At 41.0% G+C, this 19,960-nt stretch overlaps 1 protein-coding gene across 1 annotated transcript in view; it reads left to right on the top strand.

Moving 5' to 3' along the window:
* ALPK1 (alpha-kinase 1) overlaps positions 1 to 19,960 on the top strand; it is an 85,862-nt gene that overhangs the window by 63,200 nt on the left and 2,702 nt on the right. The window contains exons 6-13 of the mRNA XM_012655076.1: positions 2,435 to 2,494; positions 6,331 to 6,417; positions 7,152 to 7,228; positions 8,194 to 8,289; positions 10,102 to 10,206; positions 11,006 to 13,133; positions 15,630 to 15,783; positions 16,991 to 17,190. Of these exons, the coding sequence (XP_012510530.1) occupies positions 2,435 to 2,494; positions 6,331 to 6,417; positions 7,152 to 7,228; positions 8,194 to 8,289; positions 10,102 to 10,206; positions 11,006 to 13,133; positions 15,630 to 15,783; positions 16,991 to 17,190 (2,907 nt within the window). The remainder of the gene's footprint in view (positions 1 to 2,434; positions 2,495 to 6,330; positions 6,418 to 7,151; positions 7,229 to 8,193; positions 8,290 to 10,101; positions 10,207 to 11,005; positions 13,134 to 15,629; positions 15,784 to 16,990; positions 17,191 to 19,960) is intronic.

The raw sequence follows: 19,960 nt of genomic DNA, 5'->3' as shown, positions 1-19,960 counted from the left end.
CAAAATTATCATTATTTGTAGATGATATGAGTGTGCACATAGAATACTCCAAGAAATCCACAGATTAATTGTTGGAATTAAGAGATTCAGCAAGGTTGGTTGACTACAAGGTCAATAATTTTAAAATGCCCATTCTTATATATCAACAAAACCTAATTAGAGAATATAACTTTTAAGAAAAGAGATTGCATTGATGTAATTTATTCATGCAGGTATTTCATTCTATTTCTCTTTTTCTAAAGACATTGGTATGAGTAAATGTTATCAGAACCTGAGCCATGATTTCATATCCTGGTTTTCTTTTTTTTTCCTTTTCTATTATTTCCCCTCCCTCCTCCCTCTCTCTCTTTCTTTCTTTCTTTCCTTCCTTCCTTCCTTTCCTCCTTTCTCTTTCTTTTTTTCTTTCTTTCTTTCTTTTCTTTTGTTTCTTTCAAATATATGTTGAAAGCTATAAGCCAAGAATTGCATTAGGCCTTGGGGATAGTCACAAAGATGATCAAGATATGGTTCATGATCTTTAAGTGGTTCCAGCTGGGGGAGGAAACAGACCCATAAATAAATATCAAAAAATAGTAAAACGATAAGGTTTTAAAACAGAGAAGGAGTAAGATAGGAAAGAAGGAAAGGGAGGGAGGAAGGAAAGAAAGAAGGAAGGAAGGAGCACAGCAACTTTTAAAAAATTAGGTAAGGGAAGCAGAGAAGGTAGGAAACTCTAAGAAGTGCAGAAAGGTTGCTTTGTGTTGCATGTTCCTTCCTTTGAGGACAGAAAGAGAATGTGAGCAAAAAAATTATATCCTGCATGGCTGAAGACGGTGCCCTACAAAAATGTGCTGGACAACTAATCTGAAGTCCTGGTCACTCTGGGAAGCAGAGTGGCACAGTGAGAGCTGGGACTCACAGCAGGCTGCCTTGCCTCATGTCTTCTGGTCATGTGGCTTAGCCTCTGTATGGTCCATTTCTATGTCTGTGAAATGAAGGTAATGGAGTACCTAGTCATAGTTCAGAACAATGTCCACCACAGAGTAAATGCTTAATAAATGGTAGCTATTATTATTATTATTACCTTGAAGACAGGGGCTTTGTCTTGTTTATTATTCAGTCTCCAGCTCTGAGCACAGTCCCGGCACAATTCAGATGTTTGTTTGGATAAATGACAAATATTTATTATCTGCTGCTGGAACAGAGCAGTGATCAAAATGGACAAAACCCTGTACTGTCATGAGGTTTACATTCTAGTGGGGAGACAGGTCCAGGCTGCCAGCTAGGCCAGGGCCTCAGTTCTCTTCCGCATGGGCCCCTTCATGTGGCTGCCTCAGCTTTCTCAGAGCACTGGGCTGGGTTCCAAGACACGAAAGTAGAAGTTACAGATCTCCTAATGCCCAGGTGAGAAAGGTACCACCGTGTCATTTCTGCCGCATCCCATGGGCCAAAACAGGTCACAGGGCCAATTCACGCTCAAGGAGAGGGGACATAAACTCTAGATCCCAGTTCCTGATGCAGATGTGACAAGGTCGCATTACAGAAGAGCATGTGGGATGGAAGATATTGGTGTGGTCTTTTTTGGAAACACAATCTATCACAGCCAGGGTATGTCTATGTGTGTAATTTAAAATAATGGTCAGGGAAGGTCTTAGGAGACAGTGACAGGTGAGCAAAGACCTGAAGAGGAAGGAAGCAAGCTTTGGAGATATTTGGGATAAAAGCATTACAAACTAAAATATTTGTAAGTATAAACCTCTGTATGTGGGAATAAGTCTGGCTGGTTCAAAGGACAGTAAGGAGGCCACTGTGACTGAGGGGAGGGAGGGAAAAAAATAGAGATAATGTCAAAGAAGTCGCCAGGAGCCAGATCATACAGGGCTTAGAGACACCTGGAAGGAGGAATGGTTGGGCAAAGGATAAATGATTGCATTTCCTACTTATGGACAGCAGCTGCCTGTAGATTAATCCCTTCCTATGTGGTGGAAACCAAAACAAGTAAAAAGTTGAGCAGGAATCTCCTCACTCGCCACCTCCAAATTCCTTCCTGATAACTCTGTAAATAGTCCTGTTCATGGGCAACTGTATTCCGCATCTTGAGGTGTAGCTTTCACAGAGAGGAGACATAGCCTTTTACGGAAGTTTGGCTCTACTACTCAAGCCCTGCTCTACACAAATGAATTAGTCATACACACACACATACACACATACACAAGTATGAATTTAATTCCCATTTCAGATACCATACAGCTCCCCACCTTACCAACTCCTGAAAACTTCATCTTTCTTTTCGAGTTTTATATATGATGTCGTGATTGATTTTAAGTTTTAAAAATAGAATGTTTTCAAGAGTGGTTATGGTCACTGTCACAGTATGTCAACCTTGGAGCATAAACAACTTGTAATAAAGTACTTGTTCAGAACTATTATGTGACATTGGGTCTCTTCTTTTCAGGGAAACTTTTGAAAGCAGAGTATATTCTGAGCAGTCTGATAAGCAACAATGGAGCAACAGGTAGGTCCTTCCATATCTCACAGTGAGCTTTACCCTCATTCCCTGCCAGAGTTCTAATTTAGTAACAACTCAGTGACTTAATACTTACTATGCACTGAATGTTCGGTGGCTCTGCCACTGATGAGTGAAGTGACTTTAATCAAGCAGCTTACTTCTCTGTGTCTCTGTCTTCTCTACTTTAAAAAACAAGCAAGGTGTCTAATATTTGCCTGCTTCGTTATAGAATATGTTCTCTAAGGGACAATAGTTGTCAAGGTGGGAAATTCTGTGGGCCTCAGAAAGGGCTCAGTAGCAGCCCTTAGAAAAACTGTGATTGGAAAGGGATGAGACGACGTTGAAGATGAACAGGCCACGTCCACTGTCCACGTCAACTTACGAGGAAAAAATCTTGCTCATTTCCTAATCGAAGAGGACCAGTGATTAACGGCACATAAAATAGCCAACACCGTGGACATCTCAGTTGGTTCAGCTTACATGATTCTGACTGAAAAATTAAAGCTGAGCCAACTTTCCACTCTGGGTGCCAAAACCACTGAACCCAGATCAGCTGCAGACAAGGTAGAGCTTTCCATGGAAATTTTAAACAAGTCGGATCAAGATTTTGAGGCATTTCCTTGAAGAGTTATAACAGGAAATGAAATATGGCTTTACCAGTGTGATCCTGAAGACAAAACACAGTGAAAGCAGCGGCCACCGAGAAGTGGACGTGTCCAGTCACAGGAGACGCAGACAGGTCAAGAGCAACAGTCATGTCAGCAGTTTAGGGGCATGCTCGAGGCATCATGTTTGTTGACTTTCTGGAGGGCCAAAGAATGATGACATCTGTGTATCATGAGAGTGTTTTGAGAAAGTCAGCCAAAGCTTTGGCAGAAAATTGCCTGGGAAATCTTCATCAGAGAGTCCTTCTCCACCTTAGCAATGCTCCCGCTCATTCCCCTCATCAAACAGGGCAGTTTTGTGAGACTTTCAATGGATAATCATTAGGCATCTACCTTGTAGTCCTGATTTGGCTCCCTATGGCTTCTTTTTGTTTCCTAATCTTAAAAAAAATCTTTAAAAGGCACCCATTTTTTTTTCAGTTAATGTAGAAAGGGCTGCATTGACATGGTTAACCTCCCAGGACCCCCACTTCTTTAGGGATGGAATGAATGGCTGGTATATCACTCACAGAAGTGTCTTGAACTTGATAGAGCTTATGTTAAGAAATAAAGTTTATATGTTTTATTTTTATCTTTTAATTCCATTTTTCCATGAACTTTTTGAAGTCTCTTCATAGAAAATGTGAACAGACTGATAATGAATAATGAGATTGAATCAGTAATAAAAAGACTCCCAACAAAGAAAAGCCCAGGACCAGATGGCTTCACTGCCCAATTCTACCAAACATATACAGAAGAACTAATACCAGTTCCCCTCAAAATATTCCAAAAAATTGAAGAGGAGAGAATTCTCCCCTACTCATTCTATGTAAATTAGTAGCACCATATTTCTCAAAAAACTCAAAATCGAATGACCATATGATCCAGTAATTCCACTACTGGGAATTTATCCAAAAGAAAGGAAATCAGTGTATCAAAGGGATACCTGCATCCCCATGTTTATTGCAGCGCTATTTGTAATAGCAAAGACATGGAATCAACCTAAGTGTCCATCAATGAGTGAATGAATAAAGAAAATGTGGTGTATATATATTAACGACATAGTATTTGGCTTAAAAAGAATGAAATCCTGCCATTTGCAGCAACAGAGGTAGAATTGTATGTCATTATGTTAAGTGAAATAAACCAGGCACAGACAAATAATCTCATGTTCTCACTCATGTGGGAGCTGAACGAGTTGATCTCATGGAGGCAGAGTAGAATGATAGTTCCCCAAGGCTGGGAAGGATGTGAGGCAGGGGGATAAAGAGAAGTTGGCTAATGGGTACAAACCCATAGTTAGATAGAAGGAATAAGTTCTAATGTTGAATAGCAGAGCAGGGTGACTATACCTAACAACAATGTGCTATATAATTCAAAATAGCTAGAAGAGAGAACTTGAAATGTTCCCAACATACAGAAATAATGAATACTCAGGTTGATGGATATTCTAAATAACCCGACTCGATCATTATACATTCTAGGCACTTAACAAAATATCACATGTACACATAAATATGCACACATATTATGTAGTAATGAAAATATTTTTTAAAAGAATCATGATTGGAATAAAAACATCTAAGTTCACAAGAGTATGCTTATGGCTTTATGTATTTAAATTGTTTGAAAAATAAATTCGATTTTACGACATAAGAACTTTAACAAGAATTTATTTTGAAATGGATTTCCTTTCAACATTTAATCATATATGAAAGGAAGCAAGTTCTAATAGTTGGGTAACAAATAATTTAAGCCTTTGGTATCTTGTCTGAATTTCTGGGCACTCACATCAACAAGTTTCCTGATAAGTTGAGCACAATTTCTATTAGACTCTTAAGCTCAGTATGCTTGGATATAAGGTCCCAAGCTCTTTGAAGCATGTGGACATTTCCAGTGGGGAGACAGTTTGGAATACAAATATTAATCACACACCCCTCCTTTGTGGCTGACATCACTAAACTGTGGTATGCACCCTTGCCATCTTCTACACTGCACACACACACACACACGCACACACACACACACACACACACACATGGACTAAAAGCTAGGAAGAAAATAAAGAGGGTGATATGACAGAGGATAATGAGGGGGTGTGTATATAAATAAAGAGTCTGACTCTATTTTTGATGTTTGACCACTGGCCGTGTTCAGGCCCGGCCTCCTCTTATCCCCCCCTCCCCGCCCCCACTGGACAGACTGATTTAAAAAAAAAAGAAAGAGAAAGAAAAAGGAAAAAGAAATCCATTCATCCACAAACCCAAGCCCAGCATACAGGAAATTTTACCCCATCCACACACTCTATTCACAATGAAAACCAAAGCCACTCACCACTCCCTATGTTCAAGTCAAAAGGACCAACTTAGGTGCCAGCCCTGTTCTCCCTAGAAAGTCTCATTATATGGGCAATAAATCTTTTCATATCCTCTTGATGGGTGTGTGGAGTCATCAGTTTTGACACCCAAACCAATGTGGGGCAGGTGGGATTGATCCCATTCTTCTTGAGGCTATCACAAGACAGTAGACATAATACTGTAGATAAACTAATCTGGGAGGCCGGGTGCAGGGGTTCACACCTGTAATCCTAGCACTTTGGGAGGCTGAGGCAGGAGGATGGCTTGAGACCAGGAGTTCAAGACCAGCCTGAGCAAGAGCAAGACTCCATCACTACTAAAAATAGAAAAATTAGCTGGACGTGGTGGCATATGCCTGTAGTCTCAGCTACTGGGGAGGCCAAGGCAGGAGGATCGCTTGAGCCCAGGAGTTTGAGGTTGCAGTGAGCTATGATGACACCATTGAAATCTAGCCTGGGCAACAGAGTGAGACTCTGTCTCAAAAATAAATAAATAAAATACAATTATCTGGGGAGGCCTTCGAGGGAATAGCATTGAAGCTGAGCCCCAGGCAGGGGGAGCAGTACGTGCAGATGTCATGAAGCAAGAGACCACTACTATTATAAGGAACACAAATGATGCCAGCATGGACTGAGCACAGCTGGCAACGGGGAGAGTTGGAGACCAGACAGGAGTCAGTTCCTGCAGAGCTGGACTTGGACTTGGACCTTAGTCTAAATCAAGAGATGAGATTGTCTCACAAATTGATATCATGTGTGCTCATGAACGCTTTTATATAGTTTTACTGTACCGGGCTATGTCTTTAATACTTTAAGGCCATTTTTCCTCTCTTTTATTTTAGGTAGCTGGCTTTACAGAAATGAAAGTGACAAGGTCCTGGTGCAGTCAGTCTGCATACAGATCAGAGGGCAGATTCTGCAAAAGCTAGGTATTGTCGTCTAACGTTTGTTCCTCTCAAGGCTCATTTACAACATCTGGCTACAAAATTTTACTATGGAATTTTCTTATTGTATCTGGCTAAAACTGTTAATCCCCAATTGCCTTGGTGTATTCATCAAAAAGAAAATGACATTTAAGATTCTAGGAGCATTATGAATATTAATAAAATAATATATTTTTTCTATTGAGTTTTGTTGGAGAAATTCAAAGTTGTATACTGTAGCTATGAACCGTAGGGTTCTGGATATTATTTCCAGCATCTGACCCAGTTCAGCAGGACTCCATGTGATGCAGTGACATCTTATTCTAAACCTGCCATGACACATTACTCATTCATTCCTTGGGGTATTCATGAATTTTTTAAGTTTATAGAACCTTAATAATACTTTAAAGTGCAAACTAAATGGTTTGAAAATTTTTAACAGAAGGTGGCAATTATTATTCTTATAAATAATGGAAATAACTATTTATATATAACATACATTAATGTATATTACACATAAAATATAATAATTCTTACTGTTTTCCAGTGAAACAGAAAAGCTATCTGTATTAAAACAATTGGGAAAACAGATTGCTGGGTGTCAATCTAATCCAGCCCTAAGTTTTTCTAACAGAATCCAGTGAATCTTCTTTCTGTATTAGTTTTCAAAGGTATTTTCTAACACAATGATGCAGATACTAGCTGTTCTCCCCTGTCTCTCTCTCCTCCTTTTTTCCCAGGGATGTGGTATGAAGCAGCAGAGTTAATATGGGCTTCCATCGTGGGATATTTGACCCTTCCCCGGCCAGATAAAAAGGTTGTTTGTCTAGTGCTTCTTTTTCTCCTTTCCTATATTTGTCTTTGGATGATTATGTCCCTGTGACACAATCAGTTTATCATTTCTCTATTTTATCTACCCTAGTTTTATTTATTCTACATGAGCATAGGACCAGGACCGTTTGGTAACTTCCTTCTGTGTCTTGCTTCATCCTTACTCACAGCTAGACTCTTGGCATATTTATGGTGTTTCTGTAATCATGTGTAATTATCTGTGTATATATTTCTGTCTATTGGTCCATTCATCTATTTATTTTATTATATATTAATAGTTAGCCTATACCTGATTTCATAGCAAAGTTGAGATGGCCAAGTTGCTTTTATGTAAAATAATTTTTCTGGAGTTGAATGGGCAAGGACTTCAATGAATTATTTATGTAGCATCTTTATTCAAGAAATTGAGAAGCATCATTTGCTTTCCTGCTGGACATTTTTATTTGCTATAATTCTGTGGAAATATTCTCATTATCTGAAGCATTAGGTTATTACATTTTCCTGAGCTATGTCAGCAGTGTTGCTGCTATGATCCTTTTACAGCGCGGATAGAATGTGAGGGCCAATTACTCAGGCCTAGGAGTATGGACAAGTCAGTGTTGATGATCAGTGAAACCCAACTAAGAAGTAGCTGTGTTTACATTAGGCTCGTGTACCCTAGGATGTGATGATCTTTCAAGCCCCGTGGCATCCAGTTTAAAAGTACCCCCAAATTGGGGTATTGATCATTACATAATGTATATGTGTATCAAAACATCCCATTGTACTCCATAACTATGGACACTTATTGTGTGTCAATTTTTTAAAAAGTATTTCTAGTGCCATAGTAATAAAAATAATAATAGGCAAATAGTTCCTACGGAGGGATAATCATTGCTTTCAGGCCATGAGACAAGAGCAATAATCTACCATGAATTCTCGACCTGTGATTTGTTTGTGTTTTCCTCATAGGGCATTTCCACGTCACTAGGTATACTGGCAGACATCTTTGTTTCCATGAGCAAGACAGATTACGGAAAGTTTAAAGACAATCCACAAGTTAACTTGGTAATTATCATTTGTCAAAAACATGGTGCTGAGTGACATCACCTAGAAAACTGTCAACGTTATCCTTGGTGGTTAGTCGATCTTTCTCAGGAGATTGGACCTCGGGGAGCACAGTGTCTCCCCTCCTAGATTAATGTTAACGATCCTGGGGATGGCTTCCGTGGCATCCTCTCTGGCTTTCTTATCCCAGCAGCTAGCACGGTACCAAACACACAGGGGTGGTTGAAAGTTACTGGCGAATGAATGAATATCACCAATGCAGTGTTGAGCCCCTGAGTTCCTTTAAAGTTATCAAAATTCAGTTTCTAAACATGGGCCATCTCAATGATAAAGCGACAATAATTTTAAAACTTTAATTGGCCGGGCGTGGTGGCTCATGCCTGTAATCCTAGCACTCTGGGAGGCCGAGGCGGGCAGATTGTTTGAGCTCAGGAGTTCGAAACCAGCCTGAGCAAGAGCGAGACCCCTTCTCTACTAAAAATAGAAAGAAATTAATTGGACAACTAAAAATATATAGAAAAAATTAGCCGGACATGGTGGCGCATGCCTGTAGTCCCAGCTACTCGGGAGGCTGAGGCAGGAGGATCGCTTGAGCCCAGGAGTTTGAGGTTGCTGTGAGCTAGGATGACGCCATGGCATTCTAGCCCGGGCAAAAGAGTAAGACTCTGTCTCCAAAAAAAAAACTTTAATCACCATCTCTTGAAATCAGAGCATCAGGCTCTTTTTCTTGATAATAATGGTTACTAATATTTATGTATGACTTTACAACTCAAAAAAGTGTTTGTCTCCACATAAAACTATGAAATAGGTAGAGCAAACTGTGTCATTTCCATTCTAGAGAAAAATAAAATGTAGTGCAGAGAACTACTAAGTAATTTCTGCAGTTTACACAACCGGTAAGAGAGAGGTCTAGGACTAGAGCCCAGGTCTCTGGCCCAGAGAAGTGGCAAAGGTGTTTAAGGGCTCTCCACACTGCACTGAAATTGAGGTTTTTATTATTATCATCTATATTGCCATTTTTATGAAATACCCCAAGTGGCAACAGTATCTGTGCTCCATACTAATGAGTGTAGCAAAGGAATATGTACAGCTTGCTGCTAGTAATCTGAATCTAAGATGACGGTCATGGCCCTTGTTCATCGAAGTTGTCACTGTTTAAAATTGCAAACTTCCTTGCCACCCTGGACCTCCCTAACTCCTTCTCCACTTAATTTCTCTCCAGAACACTTATCATCATCTCAAATACTATACATTTTACTTATTTTGTATGTTGACTGATCCATCTCTCCCCTCAACAGAAAGAAAGCTCATTTCAGGTGCACTGTCTGCTACCTCTCCTGTGTCTAGAACAGACCTGGCACATGGAGGTACTCGATACATATTTCTAGAATGAGTTAGTTAATCCTAATTGCTTTGAAATCATAAAGGAGAGGACTCTTTGCCAAGAGCAATGCAAAAATTATCAATCTGGCTGCAAAATGTGCAGAAATCCTGTAAACAAGGAACTGCCCCCATCCTCCAAAGAAGCTCGTGTGAATTATTCTGCACGGGCAGGCATGACAAAGATTTGCTCATATTAGGCCGTCCCTCGGGTGTGGGTGCAGGATGGAGTGTGTGTGTGCTGGGGAAAAGGACAGTCAACACGGGGGATTTTTAGACCTACTTTTTCTTGACACTGTTCCAAACGGGTTGGGCTGAGGAGCAAGGGGTCCCCTGGAATCTTAAAAGAAAAGCAAAGGAATTTCATAGCCTGGTTTTTGCTACTGGGTAATTAATTATCACCCTCCCACTTGGCTTCCTGTTTTGTCACAGGGCCTGCTGAAGGAGTTTGACCACCAGCTGCTGTCGGCCGCAGAAGCCTGCAAGCTGGCGGCTGCCTTCAGCGCCTACACGCCCCTCTTCGTGCTCACAGCTGTGGTAAACAGAGTCAGCCCTTCATAGTACCTCTCCCCAGAGTGCTCTCTGATGTGACCAGGGGGAGGAGGTCCAACCCGAAAGTAGGATTTGTGCCTCATTGTTGGCAAAGGTGATGAGACTCCACCTATGGAAAAGTTTTATCAGCCAGAATGGCAACGTCCTGGTGGGAGCTAAGTTAATTCAGCCCGAGGGCAGAATGTCGACTATTCTAGAGCAATGGTTCCCAAGCCTGGTGTACAGAGAATCACTCAAGGAGCCTTTTCAAATGCCTGTTTCTGTGCACTACTCTAGACCCACCAAATGCAAATCTCTGGGACTTTAGAAATCTTTAATTTTGGAATATTGCCCAGTTGATTCAAATGCACAGGTGGATTTGGAAACCACTACTCTATTGTTTTGACTATTAAATGAATGATGTGTTCATATATAGCAACTTTATTTGCATAGAAAAACTTATTGTGTCCATTCCCAGGTACAGACTCCACTAAAACTAATAATAGCAACAATCACAGATCTACCATCTTTAATCAGCAAGTGTCAGGGCTATAGTAGGATGGTAGTGGAAGCTAATTTCTTATCCCTTCATGCCAACCAATCACATTCCAGCCCCTCCTGATTCACCAAAAGGACCTCAGGTCCTCAACTCAATGTTTGCTTGTGTTTTCCTTAGAATATCAGTGGCATGTGTCTACTTTCCTACAATATTTCAAATGACTGTCCTCCAGGAATGAAAAGTTTGTCCTGATTCACTTCCAGTCTCCAATTCAATATCTGATTTTGTATTTGGTATTTTCCCCAGAATATCCGAGGCACGTGCTTGTTGTCATACAGTAGTTCTAATGACTGTCCTCCAGAAATGAAAAATTTGTATCTGTCTGAAGCCAAAGAGGCCTTTGAAATCGGCCTCCTCACCAAGAGGAGAGATGAGCCTGTTACCGGAAAACAGGAACTTCACAGTTTTGTCAAAGCTGCTTTTGGTCTCACCACGGTGCACAGAAGACTCCATGGGGACACAGGGACAGTCTGTGCGGCCAGTCAGCTCTGTAGGGAAGCTATGGAGAAGCTGTACACTTTCAGTACTTCCTCCAGAAGTCAGGACAGAGAAGCTTTGTCTCAAGAAATCATGTCTGTGGTTGCCCAGGTGAAGGACCATTTACAAGTTCAAAGCTTCTCAAATTTAGATGACAGATCTTATGTTCCAGAGAGTTTCAAGTGCAGGTTGGATGAACCCATCTTGCATGGGCGAGTGGATTTCCAAAATATCCTTGAAACCTATTCACAGCACCATACTTCAGTGTGTGAGGTATTTGAAAGCACTTGTAGAGACAGCAAAAATAAGCAGAAAGATGCAAAAACAGGAATCTGTATCACTGCTCTAAAAACAGAAACAAAAAACATAGATACTGTGAGTACTACTCAAGACAGACCATGCTCTCAAAAAGGTATGGGAATAGCTTCCTCTCACATGGCTAAAAATAGTCAGGAGACACTCAGAAGGGTAGGAAGGAGAAACTGGACCCATTCTGATGCATTTCAAGTGTCCCTGGACCAAGATGTAGAGGCTGAGACGGAGCCACCAGGCCACAGCTATGGTGAGGGAGCTGTTTTGAACAAGTCTCTGAGTGACAGCCAGAGCTCAAGCTCGTGGAGCAAGTTATCAGGGTTTAGTTCTTCTGCAAGCTGGGAGGAAGTGAATTATCACATTGATGATAGGTCACCAGGAAAAGAACCTAGCAAAGAAGAACACCTTGTGGACACGCAGTGTTCCACTGCCTTGTCGGAGGAGCTGGAGAAGGATAGGGAAGGTAGAGCTGTGCATTCGTCGTGTTCAGAGCTTTGTGGTCTCTCTCTCCAGGAGGACAATTCAGAGTCTTCTCAAAGCCAACTGCACAAACACATGCCCTTGACAACCTTCCCTCCTCACGATACAACAGGCACATTCTTGGCATCTGCTGCAGGCCTGTTGGAAGGAGCTCCAGAAGGTATCCAGGAAGTCAGAAATGTTGGACCGAGAACTACTTCTGCTCACCTCAGACCCTCATGTGGTTTTGCTTCTTGGTCTTCTGATTCTGGTGGGCTCAAGGAGATGGTCACAAATCCTTCAGTTCAAGAAGAAACCTTTGAAATAATTGATGAGTTTCTAGAAACTAACTGTGATGCCAAAGACAGGCATAGGGAAGAGAAGGAAGAAGAAATCAATGAAAGAAGCACAGGCCCTACATGGAAAGGTAGCCCCTCCCAGGTTGGGCCAGAAGGAGAAACAGCAGAAGGCACAGAAGATGCACCCTTTGACTTTCATATAGTCATGGACAATGCTCTGGGCAACAGTTCCATAATGGCAGCATGTAGCTCTTTCACTCCTCATTGGCCTGTTCAAAATCCTGACTCAGGAAAGAGTGGTGGTTCAGTTAGAGAGCAGGGCATTGACCCCGATGCCTCCACTGTGGACGAGAAGCGCCAAGTGCTTGGCAGCACAGATGTTCACTCCACGGGCGGATGTGGCTCTCATAGACTGTGTGCTCTGAGACAGCCACGTGGTCTGAGTGCTGAGACCCCCAATTCCTCTGTGAGCAGTAACATTCTCTTCCCCATCCTCAATGAGGACTGCACTACCACCGAGGAGGGAAACGAACCTGGAAACATGCTAAACTGTAGTCAGAACTCCAGCTCATCCTTGGCGTGGTGGTTGAGATCACCTGCATTTTCCAGTGGTTCTTCTGAGGGGGAAAGCCCGTGGTCCTATGTGAATTCCAGTGGGAGTTCTTTTGTTTCCCTGCCGGGAAAGACAAAGCAGGAGATCCTTGAGGCTCGCACCTTGCAGCCTGATGACTTTGAAAAACTCTTGGCAGGAGTGAGTCATGACTGGCTGTTTCAGAGGCTGGAGGATACAGGAGTTTTTAAGCCCAGCGAACTCCACCGAGCACACAGTAAGTACAATCTTTCCCGTCAGTACACCCCCAAGAAGCATCTGTGTTGCAAAAAGCTTGTTCTGTAGAACACTTAAAGCTCCTGAAAGACACAAGCCCTGGTGTGCTTTGTGAGCTCACAGAGGAATGTATGCTTCAGGGGCCTCCCTCACTCTGGGTGAGGGGAACGGACCTTAATGGTTGCAAATAACAGAGGTTTCCTCAGGCTACCTCATGTACTTAGAGGTTTGATCTAAAGATCCATGAGGCAGTGAGGGAGATGGGAGCTTGGAGGACTCGGGCACCGCCATCATTCAGGGTTTAAAACAGCTCCTGATGGCACCTTACCCACTCAGCTTCTGTCTTCTCCATAGGTCCTCATGACCAACCAGCTGGTTTTGAGAGTCTGGACACCATATTACCCACTCCACATCTGTCGTCTCCTTTGATTCTCTTTCCCAACCAGCTGATTTCTCTCTATTTTTCTCCCATTCACATTCTAGGGGGATGAAGTTTGATCTAGTTAACTATCATCCTTCAAGAAGGCAGAGATTTTCACACCTGTCCACCTAAGTGGTTTCTTGCCAGCCAGTGTATCAGTCAGGGGCCCCCTTGCCTTAGTCCATTCATGCTGCTATAACAAAATACCCAACTTGGTAGCATGTGAACAACGAAATTCCTCAAAATTCTGGAGGCTGGAAGTCCAAGATCAAGGTACCAGCAGATTTGGTGTCTGGTGAGGGCCCACTTTTTCATACATTGACTGCACCTTTTCTCTCTGTCCTCACATGGTAGAAGGGGCAAGGGGTTTCTCTGGGGTTTCTCTTATTAAGGGCATTAATCCCATTCATGAAGCCTCCACCCCCATGACCTAATCACCTCCCAAACCTTCCACCCCCTACCTAGCACCATCACCTTGTGGGGTTGGGCTTTCAACATTTGAATTTAGGGCGGGGGGACACAAACATTCAGACCCCTTCTTGCTCAAGGAACAGCCCAAGGTCACGGCCCATGGCAGGGAGCCTAAGCTAGGGCCACGGAGCAGTCAATGCATCTAACACAGCTTAGAAATGGCAGAGAAGCTGGAAGGAAGACAGGAGATTCTTGTCTTAGCCCAGAGAGGCATATCATAACGCCCTCCCAATATACAGAAGAATTACTTGAATGAGAAAAACGAGCAAAGTGCATCTCAGAAGAAACGAACTACATGGATTGCTAAGCACTGCACACTAAATAGTAGCTCTCACGTCTGTCACCTTGAACATCCCCTGGGGAGCTTTTTAAAGCTCCCGATGCCTCCCTGCAGAGATTTCCATTTGATGGGTCTGGGGTGTGGGTCTAAGCATTGGTATTTCTTATGAGCTCCACAGTGATTCTGTTTAAAGCCAGTGTTGAGAACTTCTGCTTCAGAGTATTCCAGTGTCTTGCCTGCCACCTTGAAGTCAGATTAAAATACAGATCAGGTTGGGCTCGGTATTGTGTGCCTGTAGTCCCAGCTGCTAGGGAGGCTGAGGCAGGAGGATTGCTTGAGCCCAGGAGTTTGAGGCCACCCTGGGCAACAATAACAACAACAACAACAACAAAAAAAACCCTTGTTTTTAAAAGGAAAATTTTCTAGTAATGGGATTTCCTTACTACTGTGAGATTCTGCAATTTTGAAGTCGTATTTCCTAGAGTTAGGGAATTGCTTTATTATTATTCTGGACCAATTTGTGGATGAAAAACCACATTGGAAGAAGCAAGGCCAAAAGTTGCAGAAACAGAACCATTATACCTTTCCTCCTTTCTTCTTCTCTCAATTCATCACCCCTCTTGGGTGCATGCAAGCAGCTCACCTTCCATCTTTGTGCCAGCTTCTCAGATTGTGTCACCCAGCGCTGTCTTGCTTAGCACTGTTTGTCCCTTCTTTAAGGTGGAGACTGCCCTTACTTTTTCCTCTTATCTTTTCCTTTTTCAGTTGAGTTTGCCTCTTTTGTACAGTAACTATGTTTTCTCAAGTAATTTCTGAACTTTCCCAACTTAAATATAATTTGATTGCAATCTAGGATCCCTGGAGCTGCCAGGAGTCTATCAAGTAAAATTATTTAGTTTATTTCTACCTATGTGATCTGGCATAGGTCGTAGCCTCTATTATTTGGGATCCTCGGATAATAATATTTAATAAGAAGTTGCAAGCTTATATGACCTGGCCCAAGGTGGTCTCTGGGGGTTTCTGGTTTAAAAATTCCTTTGTTTTCTACTACTTTTATATAGATACTCTGGTTTTATTTTATCCCTTCCCTTCACAAATAAGAGATTTTGTGACTCTATGCTGTGATTTGTAAAGCATCACATTTTTGTAACTCGTCACTAGCATTTTAATATGTCGTGGTGATAGACTAGGCCAACATTTGAGAAAATGTATGAAGAAGCCGCAGGTTTCAGGTGAGGTGGATTAGAGCTCGTGTCACTTCAACTCTATTCATGAATGAACATCCTTTTGAAAATAAGATCCATTTTCATCTTACCTTTTTCCAGCTGCTCTTTTGTTAAAATATTCCAAAAAATCTGAACTATGGACAGCCCAGGAAACTGCTGTGTATCTGGGGGACTACCTGGCTGTGAAGAAGAAAGGCAGACAAAGAAATGCTTTCTGGGTTCACCATCTTCATCAAGAAGAAATTCTGGGGAGGTATTGCTTAAAAACACGTGCATGACTAATATAAAAGGAGCTGAACTTGTCCTTCTGTTAAGTAATTACTTATGAGATTTTGAAAGGACCGAAAAGTCGGCCAAAATGTGTGTTTTCAGATTTCTTCTCTTCTTCGTCATCATTCATTAATTACTAACAGTTACCATGTACTGGGGACCCACGTTATGTCAGCTATTCTGCTGGATGTTTTAGACACATCATCTCAAATCCATTAGGATTGAAACGCTCTGCAGGTCTTGGGTTCTCTCCGTAGCAGAACTGCCTGAAGCACTGGTAGAATACCCCTGTTAGGACAACTGCATCTCTGCAGGCTGCTTTCCAATGCCGCGTAGACTTCTCTTCTACAGTCTCTACTGTCAAATTTCCTTTCTGATCCTCAGGAGTCAGAATGACCAAAACCACAGCCTTCTTGCATTCCATTATCACACTGGATTCAGAAATTTCTGGAGAGAGATTTTTCTGGTCGAGGTCTGTGACTCAGACAACTCCCTTTAATTCTCAGAGGTCACTCTGAGCACAGGTGAAATTACTCATAAATTCACACCAGCTTACAGCAAGTATAAACTACAGTAAAGTGTAGTACTCACTGTTTCACTCCTTTCAACACTTAATCATTTACTGCCTTGTGTCTTCCCTCTTCAACTGTGCTATACGCCCTTGCAATATACAAATCCTGCCTCACACTTTCTTCAAGACACTCAGGACTATCACAGTTTTACGCACATATTAGGTGTTGATGGGAAATAAGTGTTTGTAGAAATGAAGTAATCATAAAAGGAGGGGATATAGAAGGCTTCAGCTTGATTAATTGACCTGTATGAAGCCACACTGCAGGGAGTGAAAGATCTGACTCCAGAGTCCGTGCACATTCCAGTACACCATGCCGACCTCCTTGTCTGCCCAGAGGTCCGGAGAGCTTCTACATTCATTAAGTGGACATTTTCCCTTTATAATCAATATCATTCTGGGCCAGCTAACATGAGCTATGTTCCATTGTCCAGGGGGCTTTTGCAAAATTATTGGAATCATGAGATAAGTCAAAATAATTAATATTGACTGTCTAAAGCAGAGAAAAAGTAACATCTTTCAAGCATTTTTTGCGTCTCTCCTATGAGTTCCTCCCTCTTACTCAATGGTAAGTAAGATCACTTGTGCATTTTGTTGTGTGGATATTCTCCGTTCATAGATATGTTGGGAAAGAATACAAGGAGCAGAAGGGGCTCTGGCACCACTTCACTGATGTGGAGCGGCAGATGACCGCGCAGTACTATGTGACAGAATTTAACAAGAGACTCTATGAACGGAACATTCCAACACAGATCTTCTACATCCCATCCACAATATTACTGGTAAGATTAAAGAAATCAAGGGTTGGTTCAACAGGCTGTATATGTATGTTAGATTAGATTTCTGTTACCAACCTATGTACTTCCACCATCATTCTGGTAAAATCCAATAAACTCCATTACCAGGATCCTTCATCTACTTCATCTGTGTCATTAGCTTCCATCTGCTTAGATTTGTAGTAAGTATGACCCTCTCTACCTGAATGCATCATTTGGATCTTCCCAGTCACACCTGAATATCAATTGATCTAAACATCTTTAGTAATAAAAATTATTACCATTTTACTTCCAAATAATTCTAGCTGTTAGGAAGTTCCTAGATTTGGCTCAAATCTATCTTTCTCTAACTTCTATCCATGGATTAAAGCTCTGCCTTCTGGGACTGTTGAGACCAGTCTCTGTTCATAAAGATAACCCTTTAAATAGATCAAGACAAATATCCCCTACTGGCAGGGGAAAGGGAGCAAAAAAATAAATAAATAAAAGACAAATATCCCTGTTGAGTTTTCTATTCTTTGGATCAAGAAAGCCCTGCTCCCTCAAATATATTAGATCCTTAGTGCATTCATACTTACAGTAATTTTTTCACTGGCCAGAGACGTTTTTAGACCCATCTTTTATCACTCATAATAATAACTATTAATACATCCATTTTGTACCTTCTTTTTTATTTTTAATTATTATGGGTACATAAGAGTTGTATATGTTCATAGGGTACCTGTGATGTTTTGATACAGGCATACAATGTGTATTAATCAAATCATGGTAATTATGGCATCCATCACCTCAAACATTTATCATTTCTTTGTGTTAGGAACATTCCAATTCCACTTTTTTAGTTATTTTAAAGTATACCCTAACTTATAGTTGATTATAGTCCCTTTGTTCTGCTATCAAATATTGTTTATTCTAGTTTTGTACCTATTAACTATCCACACTTTATTCTCCCTGCTACCCTTCCCAGCCTTTGGTAACCATCATTCTACTCTCTATCTCTATGAGGTCAATTGTTTTAATATTTAGCTCCCACATATGAATGAGAACATGTGAAATTTGTTTTTCTGTACTTGGCTTATTTCACTCAATGTAATGTTTTCCAGTTCCATCCATATTGTTGCAAATGGCTTTTTGTGGTTATATAACACTTCATTGTGTACATGTAACACAATTTCTTTATGCATTCATCCATTGATGGACACTTAGTTTGATTCGAAATCCTGGCTTTTGCGAATAGTGCTGCAATAAACATAGGAGTGCAGATATCATTTCGATATGTTGATTTCCTTTCTTTTGGATATATACCTAGCAGTGGGATTGCTGGGTCATATGGTAGCTCTGTTTTCATAGTTTCAGTTTTTTGAGGCACCTCCATCCTGTTCTCCATAGTCATTGCACTAATTTACATTCCCACCAACAGTGTACGAGGGCTCCCCTTTCTGCATATCCTTGTTAGCATTCATTGTTGCCTTTTTGATGAAAGCCATTCTAACTGGGGTGAGATGGTATCTCACTATATTAAATAGTTTTGATTTGCATTTCTCTGATGACTAATAATGTTGAGCATTTTTCCATCATATACCTGTTGGCCATTTGTATGTCTTCTTTTTAGAAATGTCTATTCAGATCTTTTGCCCCTTTTTTTTTTTTTTTTTTTAAAAAATTTTTTTTAATTTTTTTTCCCCTTTTTTTTTTTTTTTTTTTTTGAGACAGGATCTCATTCTGTCACCGGGACCAGAGTGCTGTGGCATCATCGTAGTTCACTGCAGCCTCTAACTCCTGGGCTCAAGTGATCCTCTTGTCTCGGCCTCCCAGAGTATAGGATTACATGTGTGAGCCACCGTGCCTGGTCTTTTGTCCATTTTTTAATTGGATTATTTGATTTTTTCCTACTAAGTTGTTGGAGTTCCTTATATATTCTAGTTATTAATCCTTTGTCAGATGGGTAGTTTGTAAATACTTTCTCCCATTCTGTGGGTTGTCTTTTCACTTTGTTGATATTTTCTGTGCTGTGCAGAAGCCTTTTAGCTTGATGTCATCCCATCTGTCCAATTTTACTATGATTGCCTGTGCTTTGGGGGTTTCATTAAAGAAGTCCTTGCCCAGACCAATATCCTGAAGCATTTCCTCAACATTTTCTTTTAGTAGTTTCATAATTTCAGGCCTCAGATTTAAGTCTTCAACCCGTTTTTATTTGATTTTTGTATATGGTGAGAGATAAGGGTCTAGTTTCATTTTTCTGCATGTGGATATTCAGTTTTCCCAGCACCATTTATTAAAGAGACTTTTCCCCAATGTATGTTCTTGGTAACTTTGTTGAAAATAAGTTCACTATAAATGTGTGGATTTATTTCTGTATTCTCTTCCCTTGTTCTACGTGTCTGTTTTTATGCCAGTACCATGCTGTTTTGGTTACTGTAACTCTATAGTATAATTATTTGTACTCTCTTTATGGCACTTGCTGTGCCAGGCATTTTACAAACATTAACCTTTGAAACAACTACACAAAATAGGTCACATTGTACAGAAATGCTTGAGCTGATATTCCAACCCAGAGTCCCAGTGCATGATCTAACTACATGTCCTGGTAAGTTTGCCTCCAGGATAGGTCACTCATGGCATAATTTTTAAGTGAGCAATATATGCCTAATAATTTGTATGCCTAATAATAATTTTAAGTTCTATTATATGCCACATACAATGTTAATCACTTTACAGAAATTTGTTTATATAATCCTTTTAACAAAACTAAAAGGTTGTTATTATTATACCACTTTTCAGGCGAGGAAATTGAAGTCTAGAGAAGTGAAATA

The sequence above is a fragment of the Propithecus coquereli genome, unplaced genomic scaffold (genome assembly GCF_000956105.1).
Source record: "Propithecus coquereli isolate 6110/MARCELLA unplaced genomic scaffold, Pcoq_1.0 Scaffold46, whole genome shotgun sequence".
In the NCBI taxonomy this organism is placed as follows: Eukaryota; Metazoa; Chordata; class Mammalia; order Primates; family Indriidae; genus Propithecus; species Propithecus coquereli.
This window is presented reverse-complemented; position numbering and strand designations above follow the sequence as displayed.